General features: G+C 42.1%; 1 protein-coding gene across 1 annotated transcript; it reads right to left on the reverse strand.

The window, feature by feature from the left end:
* Positions 1-8,388: 8,388 nt before the first annotated feature.
* LOC123393461 (zinc finger protein OZF-like) lies at positions 8,389-10,809 on the reverse strand. Its single transcript, XM_045085471.1, is given in 3 exon segments — positions 8,389-9,455; positions 9,457-10,056; positions 10,729-10,809. Coding segments are annotated over 3 exon segments (1,350 nt in total). The 3' UTR covers positions 8,389-8,786.
* Between the last annotated feature and the right edge of the window lie 1,334 nt (positions 10,810-12,143).

Here is a 12,143-nt window from a genome sequence, read left to right on the forward strand (position 1 = left end):
ATTTGGTGGCATCTCTTTTCTATCCTTTTAACAACCTACCTACTTTTTTTTTTTTTAAGATTTATTTATTTATTTGACAGACAGAGATCACAAGTAGGCAGAGCGGCAGGCAGAGAGAGAGAGGAGGAAGCAGGGCCCCCGCTGAGCAGAGAGTCTGACTCCGGGCTCTATCCCAGAACCCTGGGATCACGACCCGAGCCAAAGGCCTCTGCAAAGGCAGAGCCACCCAGGCGCCCCTACCTATGTTTTGATATCGAAAATGCACCTCCAGGGTGCCTGGCTGTCTCAGTCCATGAAACATTCAACTCTTGGTCTCAGGTTGTAAGGTCAAGCCCCACGCTGGGTGTAGATATTACCTAAAAATAAAATCTTAAAAATAAAAAAATAAAATGTACCTCTTGGCAGGCATCATAGGAGTATTATTTTTTAATCCGGTTAAATGGTCTCTGCCTTTGGCAATAAGGAGGAGGGAGTGACGTGGCAAGCAGTGGAGAAGCTAATGGATTTCATTAATGGGATAAGTATAACGAGCATAAAGTAATTGTACGCACTTGACTTCATCTTCCAAAACCTGGATGCCTGCCATGAACCAGTGGTTTTAAAAGTGTAGTGTAGGGTTGCATGGCTGGCTCAGTGGGTTAAACCTCTGCCTTTGGCTCAGGTCATGATCCAAAGTCCTGGGACTGAGCCCTATATCAGCCTCTCTGCTCAGCGGAGAGCCTGCTTCCTCCTCTGTCTCTGTCTCTCTCTCTATGCCTGCCTCTCTGCCTACTTGTGATCTCTCTCTGTCAAATAAATAAGTAAAATCTTAAAAAAAAAAATTCACTAGAACAGAGTCTAAAAACAGATCCAGAGGAGTCCGCATTTAGTACAACGAGAAAGGAAAGGGATTATGTACTAAACACTATTAGTTTGATTGGCTAACTATTTGAAAAAGTATTGTTTTATCCCTAACTCATTCCTTAATTAAAAATAAACTTCAGATAAAGTATTAATAAGCAAAATGTATAAAAAGCTACTTCAGGGCTCCTGGGTGGTTCAGTGGGTTAAGCCTCTGCCTTCGGCTCAGGTCATGATCTCAGCGTCCTGGGATCGAGTCCTGTATCAGTCTCTGCTCAGTGGAGAGCCTGCTTCCCCCTCTCTCTCTGCCTGCCTCTCTGCCTACTTGTGTTTTCTCTGTGTGTCAAATAAATAAATAAAATTTTTAAAAAAAGTTACTTCAAACTCATAAAAAGAAAACAGCTCAATATAAAAACAAGAAAAGGGAATGAATGGGCAATTCAATGGGCAATTTATGGACTGATTAAGATGAAAATACAGATAGGTATACGAAATGATGAGTCACTAAGAATGCAGTATAACAAAATATAAAGTAAGATAAAATATACATCGTATCCAATGTAGGAAAGAGTATGGGAAATAGGTATTCCCTTACACTATGAGAGTACAGATGAGTACTGCTAATTCGTCTAGATTCTAAATGTACCTGCACTCTGACCCAGTTCTCACATTTCCAGGAACCTGTCCTACAGAAATAACAGCAACACCACAAAATTGCTTGCATCAGCAAAAAATTGGAACGACCCAAATGCCTATCAATAAGAATATATATAAATAAATTCTAGTCACTGTAATATCAGAACACTATGTATCCATTTAAAAAATGCGGTAGCTCAAAAAAAAAAATGAGGTAGCTCTAAATTACTTACGTTCACAGTATAATGTTGAGAATTAAAAGAAGTTGCAAAAAAAACCAACAGTATGAGACTAGTTCCATGTGTGTGTACATACACAAGTACACAGGAATCTGGCCAGGTCCACAGCAAACAGTTCTAAAGGGTAGGAATTGAAGGGGGAACAGAAGAACCCTTGTTTTTTAAGTTTATATACTTTTATTTATTTATTTATTTATTTATTTGACAGAGTAAGAAGGGGAGAGAACACAAGCAGGGGGAGAGGGAGAAGCAGACTCCAGGCTGAGCAGGGAGCCCCAGGCAGGGCTGGACCCCAGTACCCTGATCATGACCTGAGCAGAAGGCAGACGCTTAACAGACGCTTAACCGACTGAGCCACCCGGGGCCCCCAGTGTATATACTTGTATATTATTTGAACCTATTGTGAAATTGTTTTCACTTTTGTAATGTAAAAACAGTTTGTGTCTGTCCGTGTTGAAAGGAGAAAGACTGCTCCAATCAACTCTGCCCCTGGTGAACTCTGTTACGGGCTCGGCAGCAGGCGTCATGACTGCCATCTGGTGGTCACACAGAGTCATGACAAATTGCGCATCTGAACGTTTCTCCATGTCTGCACTCTGGCCATTTGGGGCCAGATAAATGGGGGTGGGGTGGGGTGGGGTGGGAGGCTGTCCTGTGTGTTGTAGAATGCTTAGTAGCGTCCCTTGCCTCTATCTTCTAGATGCCAGTAACACCCTCTCCCTAAGTTGTGACAACTGGCAATTCTCCCCCCACAAAGGGGACAGGGCACAACTGACTTTGGTTGAGAACCCTGATCTAAGAGAATGGAAGTCTTGTGAATGTACAGTAAACATACAAGATGTGCTCATTCGTTCACTCACAAAAATATTACAGTAGGGGCGCCTGGGTGGCTCAGTGGGTTAAGCCTCTGCCTTCATCTCAGGTCAAGGTCTCAGGGTCCTGGGATCATGTCCTGCACTGGGATCTCTGCTGAGCAGGGAGCCTGCTTCCTCCCCCTCTGCCTGCCTTTCTGCCTACTTGTGATCTCTCTCTCTCTGTGTCATATAAATAAATAAAATCTTTTTTAAAATATTACAGTAGACAAGGTATCTTTACGAGATCTGTTTCTAATGTCAGCTGGAACCAACAATCCCTGACCCATGGTTGTGCCCACACAGAATTCTTTTCATAGCTTTGCAATACTCTGAGGCTTAAATTCAGTAGCAAGAAAAGCCATTCTTGGGCTCCCGGGCAGCTCAGTCAGTTAAGCATCTGTCTTTGCCTCAGGTCATGATCTTGGGGTCTATGACCTTGGGCTCCCTACTCAGTGGGGAGTCTGCTTCTCCCTCTCCCTCTGTCCCTCCTCACTGCTTGTGCTCTCTCTGTCAAATAAATAAAGATCTTTTTAAAAAAGAAAGAAAAAGAAAAGCCATTCTTAGCCAGTGAATCCCCAACTGCCTCAGGTCAATCCCAGCACAGGTGCCCCACACCCAGCTCCCAGACCCACAGCAGGAATTCACAGCCCCCTACATTGTGGCCTCAGCACAGTGCCTCAGTCAGTAAGTGCCACAAAACAGTAAGCCGGTCACTTCCTGTCCCTCACTCAGCCGACTGATTTACCCTGTGCGGAACCATCCCTATGTCCATTGCACTCACAGTATTACTGCCTTAGAGTCTACAGGTTACCAAGAAGTATTTGGCCAGCGGGGGTGGGGGGTGGGGGGGGTGGATGAGGGGTGGGGGTACAGGGAAGGGGGGATGTCTGTGGAAATTCATCTCTGCTATTGATTACCCCCACCCCCACCCCAAAATCCACAGAAACCACAAAAACAAAAACCTCAAACAAACATGGCCTTGGGCATATCAGTTAATCTCTCCAGATCTCCAGCTCCTTATTTATGAAACAAAAGACTAATACTAGATATTTTAAGCTCCCTTTCAGAAGGTTTTGCTGTATTGATATGATCTCTCTAGGATGAATCCACTGAAGTAGAGTAAAAGCTCAGTGATGACAGGTCCCCTCAAATTCACAGCATTTGTAAGACTTCTTGTTAGTGTGAATTGTCCGATAAAGAGTAAGGGGGGAGCTAAGACCAGGGGCTTTGACACGGTAGTTGCATCCATATTCTTCTCTCTGGTGTGAGTGTTGGAAGAGCAAGATGTGTGTCACAGTCAAGGGTGTTCCACTTTTGAAATATTCGGAGGGTTTCTTTCAAGTATGGATTATTTTATATCAAATTAGGTTTCCATGATTACTGAAGGCCATTCCATACTTACTGCATTATATGGTTTCTTTCTAGCATAAGCCTTTGGTTTGGTTTGGTTTTTGGTTTTAGGTTTTTAAGAGAGAGAGAGCTCAGGGGTGGGAGGGGTAGGAGAGGGAGAGAGAGAATTGTAAGCAGGCTTCGCACTCAGCACAGAGCCTGATGTAGGGCTCAGTCTCATGACCCTGAGATCATGACCTGAGCCAAAACCAAGAGTCAGAGGCTTAATGGACTAAGACTAAATAAAAGACTAATGTCATTTTATTTTAAATTCTGGTATGGCTAAATAGTGTTATATTAGTTTCAGAAGTTCACAGTCTTATTCAAACACGGACATTCCGGAAAAGAGACATTCCGCAGAAATCTTTGTACTACTCATTTGAAGCTGTGCTCTACGTAACTCTGGGCATGGGGTGGGAGTCGGGGGACCACTACTCACACAGATGCTGATGCTAATGTGACTTTGATTCCTTTAAAAGTGGTCCTGCTGACAGGATAAATAAAATCTTTAAAAAAAAAAAAAAGATAGTCATATGGCAAAGATATACAATTCAGTTGGGATCAGTTGGGAGTTAGAAAACAGAAGATCTTTGAGACTATGGGTTATGGAGACACTTGGGAAAATTTCAAGATATTTGAAATGCCTAGGAAACGTTGTGTTCGTTTTCCTCACTCGGTACTATTGGTTGCTTAAAATCAGCCATAATGGCATTACTTGCACTGCAGAAAATGGTTAATACTACAAATCCAGACTCTCCCCGCTTTCCCTCCCAAAAGCTAGTTGTTGAGAATTTCCCAGCATACCCTTGGGTGTACCAAGTTCCACACATGCCTCTCTTTGAAAGAAGGTGCACCTCTCTGATAAAGAATGTGTAAAATCAAGTTTCCCCAGCTTGTACGTGGAGTGTAAAAAAATAAACAACAAAACAGAAAAAGACTCAGAGATACAGAGAACAAGCTGGCAGTTGCCAAAGGTAGCGGGATAGAGGGATAGGCAAAATAGGAAAGAAAATTACTTCCATTTATAAAATAAATAAGTCACAGAAGTGAAAAGTACAGCTTTGGGAATATGGCCAATAGTATATAATAGTATGGTGATAAATGGTAACCGCCCTTATCATGGTGAGCATTCCACAACATATACAATCATCCCCTCACTATGTTGTATACCGACACTCAGATGTCAACTATCCTCCAAATAAAAATTTAAAAATTTGAGATTCCCTAGCTTAAAATCCCCTTTTTAAATGCTTGCCTTATTATTTTCCTAAAAAATATCAGGAAGTTTGTCCCTCAGTATCTAAATAAGGTACAAGAAAATTATCTTTCATATTATCTTAGCCTGCCATTTCTGTCCTCTGTGAACAATAAGAGATGAAAACTCTTCCCCTTAGCCTAGCCCAACCCTCACAGTTGCCCAGCCTACCCACTGCGATTCTCGGGTCACAAGCAGCCCTTCCGTTTTCTGCTCACTCAGCCAAAAGAGCAACACAAGCTCTGGGGGAAGGTATGTAGGTGACTTTTGGGTGGGCAACTTGACAATATTTGTTTAAAATATGGGTATAATTTGGGGGCACCTGGGTGACTGTCATTAAGCACCTGCCTTCAGCTTGGGTTGTGATCCCAGGGTCCTGGGATCGGGCCCCACATCAGGCTCCCTGCTCAGCAGGAAGCCTGCTTTCCCTCTCCCACTCCTCCTGCTTGTGTTCCCACTCTCGCTCTCTGTCCAAAAAAAAAAAAAATATCTTTAAAAAAATATTTAAATACGGGTATAATTTGACCAAGAAATTCCACTTCTGGCACTTTATCTTTTTTTTTTTTAATTTTTTATTTATTCAACAGACGGAAATCACAATTAGGCAGAGAGGAAGGAGCAGGCTCCCCACTGAGCAGAGAGCCCAATGCAGGGCTCCATCCCAGGATCCTGGGATCATGACCTGAGCCAAAGCTGGCACTTTATCTTAAAAATACAACCAATCAGGGGACACATGGGTGGCTCAGCCAGTTAAGTATCAGACTCTTGATTTCAGCTCAGGTAATGATCTCAGGGTTGTGAGATCGAGCACACCTCGGGCTCCTCACTCAGCGTGGAAACTGCTTAGGATTCTCTCCCTCCGCCTCTGCCCTCCCACCTTTAACATGCTCTCTAAATAAATAAATAAGTAAAATCTTAGAAAAAAAAAGTGTTATGGCAAAGATGTACAGAAGTGCCAATTAAGACTCCAAAAGCAAACCTCAGCCAATCAGGAATGGAAGTTGGTGAATAAACACCCATGTTCCTGGACCCTTCCTGGACAAGTCTGAGACGTCATCTACGCAGTCTCTCAGGGGGTCCACAGAGGCACTGAGCCTCAATGGTCACCTGCTCATTACTTGCCCTTTTTTGACTTTCCTTCCTGTTTCACTACCCCATTCCCTCACCATGGTTCTTGGGATCACCTCCAGATTAACTACTTGCCTCCTAAACTCTTGTCTGAGTCAACGTTGGGGGAAGCCCCTGCTAAGACTGTGTGTTTAAACCTAAACCCCTAAGTTATTCATAGGTCTTCATATTGACTTATCCTCACCACACACACATAGGAAAAAAATAACGGAAAAATTATGAGGTTTTTTTTTTTCTTTTTAAGAGTTATTTATTTGAGAGAGAGAGAGAGAGAGCACGTGCACAGGTGGGGAGGGGTAGAGGGAAAGACTCCCTCGCTGAGCACAAACCCCTATATATGGGGCTGGATCCCACCATCCATTATCAAGACCTGAGCTGAAACCAAGTGGTAGTCCTTTGCTTAATCAACTGAGCCACCCAAGACCTCAAGAGCCATTTTGTTAAAGCAATAACTAACTGTTACTCAAATACAAACTGTTCTGTAAAGCTTTGTAAGGTTACTTCCTCAATGCAAATTGTTTTGTAAAGTCAGACATTTAATTGATTAGTCTTGCAGTTCCCAGGTAAGCATTTTTTCCTTTCAAAACTGATTCTTTACGGGTATCTGAGTGGCTCAGTGGATTAAAGCCTCTGCCTTCAGCTGGGGTCACCATCCTAGGGTTCTGGGATTGAGCCCTGCATCAGGTTCTCTGCTCAGCAGAGAGCCTGCTTCCTCCTCTCTCTCTGCCTACTTGTGATCTTTCTGTGTCAAATAAATAAAATCTTAAAAAAAAAAAACCCTGATTCTTCAAGTCTACTTCAGTGTTTCTACTAGAAAATTCATAATGGTTTTGTAATTCATTTTAGGTCTTTCAAGGAGGAATTTGTGAGGGAAGGTTTGAAATAAAAATTTAGAGACATTAATTCATAGTAAGGACTAAAATATCTGACTTTTATTTTGCACACCAAATATACCTGGAAACATTATCTTACCGTATTATATAATATTTTTACTGTCATTAAAGAATCGGCCTGAATATTTCTCCCCCAAGTAAGGGAGTGGACAAAAAGGGTTTCCATCCAGATGCTTGGGTGGCTCAGTTGGTTGAGCGTCTACCTTTGGCTTAGGGCATGATCCCAGTGTCCTTGGATGGAGTCCCACATCCGGCTCCTTGCTCAGCAGGAAGCCTGCTTCTCCCTCTGCCTCTGCCTGCCTGTCTGCCTGTGCTCACGAGTTCGCTAGCTCTCTAACAAATAAATAAATAAAATCTTTTTTTTAAAAGGGGGGGGTCCCATCTTTACTTTTTGAGAAGTCCAATGCCGTGATGAAGAGGGACGAAATAAAATTTTAGCACTCAGCACCATAGCAAAGTTTTCAGAGGAGGACCTTATTTGCAATTGTGGTGATCAAGGAGAAAGTGACACTTTAAGTTGGCTCCTAAAGGAGACTGACTTGCAAACTGAAAACACTGATAATGTGACAACTACCCTCTTGATTAAAAAAGACAAAAAAATAAACAAACAAAAAAGGATTAATACGCACTCAGAAAAGACAGAAAGCCCTGTATTAATCAACAAAGTTCTCAGGGTGCCTGGGTGGCTCAGTGGGTTAAAGCCTCTGCCTTCATCTCAGGTCGTGATCACAGGGTCTTAGGATCGAGCCCCGCATCGGGCTCTCTGCTCAGCAGGGAGCCTGCTTCCTCCTCTCTCTCTCTCTGCCTGCCTCTCTGCCTACTTGTGAACTCTGTCAAATAGACAAATAAAATCTTAAAAAAAAATTATTTCCAGATGTCACCATTTCTTCCAGAGTACTTTGTCTTACAATTTTCAGAACAAAAATTCTTTTTCCCCTTTATCTTCAGTTGTGCTTTTCAGCTCTGAAACTCAAGCCCTGTTGAACTTCAAGCTGTAGCTAACACTTTAAACAGAAGAGAAGGACAGGGAAGTCAGTGAGAAGGGAGAGTTCAAAGTAGCCCTTTTACTGAGGACAGTACTGCTAGGAGGAGGAATGATTTACATTAAGGCAAAGATTTCTAGAAAGGCGGTTTTCAAATATACGACCGACCGACCATGAGTCTATTTGACTTGGACATGGGCGGTATTCCGATCAGTACAAGGAGGGGCAATGAGCTCAAGTTTAAACAACAGGAATTCCTTTGCACGTTGGAATAGCCCAATCCTGGGGTTAGGGGAAAAAAATTCACTTCATGGAGACATCAGTCATCTTCAGGCACGATGAAAATATACACGCAGAAAGACTGATGGTTGCTCTCGGGCTATTCCAGCTTCCAGATCAGTATTTTGCACATGGATTTGTGGTATGCTGGCAGCTAATTCTTCGCAGGAGAAAATGGGAGGCAAGGATTCTCAGCCCTCAAAACAAAAGGGGGGGATCACAATCATAGTAACTCATGAAAGTAGGATTCTTTGGTCTTTAACAAAGCGAGAGTCGGAATGACCACACATTCAGAGTGATTCTCCACTGTGAAGCCTCTGATGCCTAATGAGGGCTGAACTACACCTGAAAGCTCTGCCACATTCATTACACCCACAGGGTTTCTCTCCGGTGTGAATCCTCTGGTGCTGAGTAAGATGGGCACTCCTGCTGAAGGCTTTCCCACACTCATGACAATTGAATGGCTTTTCTCCAGTGTGAATCTTCTGATGTTGCGTCAGGGATGAACTCTGGCTGAAGGCTCTCCCACAGTCTTTACAGGCATACGGTTTCTCTCCAGTGTGGGTTTTTGTGTGTTTTATGAGCGTTGAGCTCTGGCTGAAAGCTTTACCGCATTCTCTGCACTTGTAGGGTTTTTCTCCAGTATGAGTTCTCTGGTGTCGAATAAGGGCTGATCGATCACTGAAGGCTTTCCCGCAGTCCTTACAGGCGTGCGGTTTCTCTCCAGTGTGAGTTCTCTGATGCTGATAGAGGTGTGAGCTCTGACTAAAGACCTTGCCACACTCGCTACATTCATAGGGTTTCTCTCCAGTGTGAATAAACTGATGGACAATTAGGGAAGAGTTGTGACTAAAGGCTTTCCCACATTCACTGCATTCGTAGGGCTTCTCTCCAGTATGAATAAACTGATGTTCAATACGGGATGAGTCATGACTGAAGGCTTTACCGCATGCGTTACATGTTACATTCATAAGGTTTCTCACGGGTATGAATTCGCTGATGTTGAATAAAGTGCCTTATCTGACTAAAAGCCTTCCCACATTGACTACATTCATGGGGTTTCTCTGCAGTATGGATTCTCTGGTGTTGAATAAGAGAGACGTTATGATTAAAGACTTTCCCACATTCCTTGCATGCATAGGGTTTCTCTCCAGTGTGAATTCTCTGATGTACTGTAAGAGCTGAATAATTACCATAAGTTTTTCCACATTCACTACACTCATAAGGATTCTCTCCATGTTCGGATCTCTGATGCGGAATAAATAGTGCACTCTGAATTAAGGCTCTTTCATGTGCCTTCCCACCATGAACGCTCTGATGGTGTTTGGCAAGGTGTGAGTTCCAGGTGTAGACTTTCCCATCTTCACAAGACTTCTCTCCAGTATTACTTTTCTGATGTTCCGTTTGGTGTATACCATGACCAAAGGTCTTCCCATACTGATTACATTCCACATTTTTTTCTTCATTATGAACTGTACAATGTTGGACATAAACTGAATGATCACTGAGTATTTTACTGCGTACATTACACTGAAGAGCTTTCTCATTTATGCTCTTTTTCTGATGTCTTATTAATTTTGAATTAATTTAAAGCTCTTTCCCTGAGCATCAGATGTATAAGGTCTCTCTTCTTCGGAGTGTCTTGATTGTATAACAAAGACTGACTTCAGACTAACATGTCTGCCAGATCCAATACATATGGGGTTACTATCGGCCATAGAAGTTCTTTTCTTGAGGAGAACTGTTTTTTCTTTCCAGAGTCTATCTTGAGCATCCTCTTTGATCTCTGCATATCCCCAGGCTTCCTTCAAACTGGAAGGAACATCAGCCCCTGTGCTTTTCTCCATATTTATCCCCTGGTATGATTCTTTTCCAGAAAATAACTCCTTTGGGTTTGACTTTCTGGTCTCCAAATCTGGAGGGGAAAAGTAAAAATGTTCCCTATACTAGAAGAAGGAAATGACTCAAGGAGGAATGAAATAATAAAATTGCATACATACCATTAGTTACAAATACAAGTCAAGTAGTCAACAGATAATTTATTGAACACCTATTATGGGCTAGTCACTGTGTTATATGCTAGGATTCAATGATAAACGAAGCAGATGTAGTATCAACTCTTTTGAGGTTTACAGTCTTTTGGGGAAAACAAGTATTAAATAATTTCAAGAATGATGAATGCTGTAAAATATGTGTGAGGGAGATTTCAATTGGAAACGATCAGTACCATACACTGGAATGATAGCTGCCCCTAGCTTTTGAACCATGAGAATGTTCCCTGGCTTCTGATGCCACCACCACCAGCAGTCCCATGTTCCCTGTCTGGAGTTCACTCCTGCTAGGGACATCCTTCAATGCCTACCTCTTCCACTCCCACTGGCACAGCTCCGCAGTAACTCTCCTTGATTATGCCTGAGGTTGCTGTTGGATTGATTCAGTAAAATCATTCGCCATATTTTCCCTTGTTACCGTGAATGTTAGCATTTGCCAGAGACTTCCTCAGCTTTCCCTTTTTTCCCTCTCTCTCTCTGGGCCTCCACAAATACACACGTACATGCCCCAAGAAAAGAAAAAGAGGGTCAAAGTTCAGGAGGATGCAGAAATTTTAGGAGGATCAGGGCTTAGGCTTACTACTAGTACTAGTTCAGCTTTCTTATGGGTAAGCTATAAATGACATTTGTGTTGTTGTAAAATTGGGACTTTGTAATTAGGGATCTTGTAAATAGTTTTTCAGCCTAATGAAGGGTAAGACAAACAGCACTGTGTTTTGCAAGCTGGACTACCTTCAAAGTAAACTCAGTATGTGGCTTTGAAAACCTTATATAATGTAGGAAAATGGAAGTTAAAAGAAGGCAATGTAAGTTAACTAGGGGGGAGAGATGGTAGCAGGGCACTAATCCACTACCACATTAGCCAAAAAGGAGGAATCACCTGTTAATTCCAATGGACATTCTTCAGGTCCTTACTTGACCTCTCTAGTGTCTATCACTATGCACACCTCCCCTCCCTGAAATGCTCTTTTCTGCAGGCTTCTATGACAAGAATCTGACTTGGTTTCCTTCTACTCTGGCCACTCTTTCCTAGTATCCTTTCTGGATTCCCTTTCCTTCATTTATTTTGATAAAATTGTATAATATATCTCCACTGCCATCACTCATTATTAAGAATTATTGCTATTTTATTATTTTGACACCATTTCCCCCATGTGATTTTCTTTAAGTATACAAGTGATATAGATATTTACAGATATAGATAGACAGACAGCAGATACTTAAATGTGTATGTTCATTGGGCTTCTAAGTTCTCTTGCAACTCTTTTCATGCCCTATTTCTCTCTTTTCATATTTCATCCACTCCCATGTCCTTAATTGACCTGCATTCTTCTTTTCTGCATACAGAAATGTAAAGAAACATGGAGACTGACTAGTTACTTATATAATAAGAATCCTAAATGGAAAGGAAGAATAAACAGATAAAATACTTAAAGAAACAATAACCAAGGATTATAGAGAAATGAAAGTTAAGGAACTTCAATCGAATTTTCCTAGAAAGTCAAGCAGGAAAAATATGAAAAGACACCACGTATTATAATAAAATCTAACAACATAAATTTTTATTTGGAACCTTGGGAGTTCCCTAGGCGGAAT

This window comes from Mustela putorius, unplaced genomic scaffold (assembly GCF_011764305.1).
Source record: "Mustela putorius furo isolate JIRA1106 unplaced genomic scaffold, ASM1176430v1.1 tig00000867_pilon_pilon_pilon, whole genome shotgun sequence".
Taxonomy (NCBI): domain Eukaryota; kingdom Metazoa; phylum Chordata; class Mammalia; order Carnivora; family Mustelidae; genus Mustela; species Mustela putorius.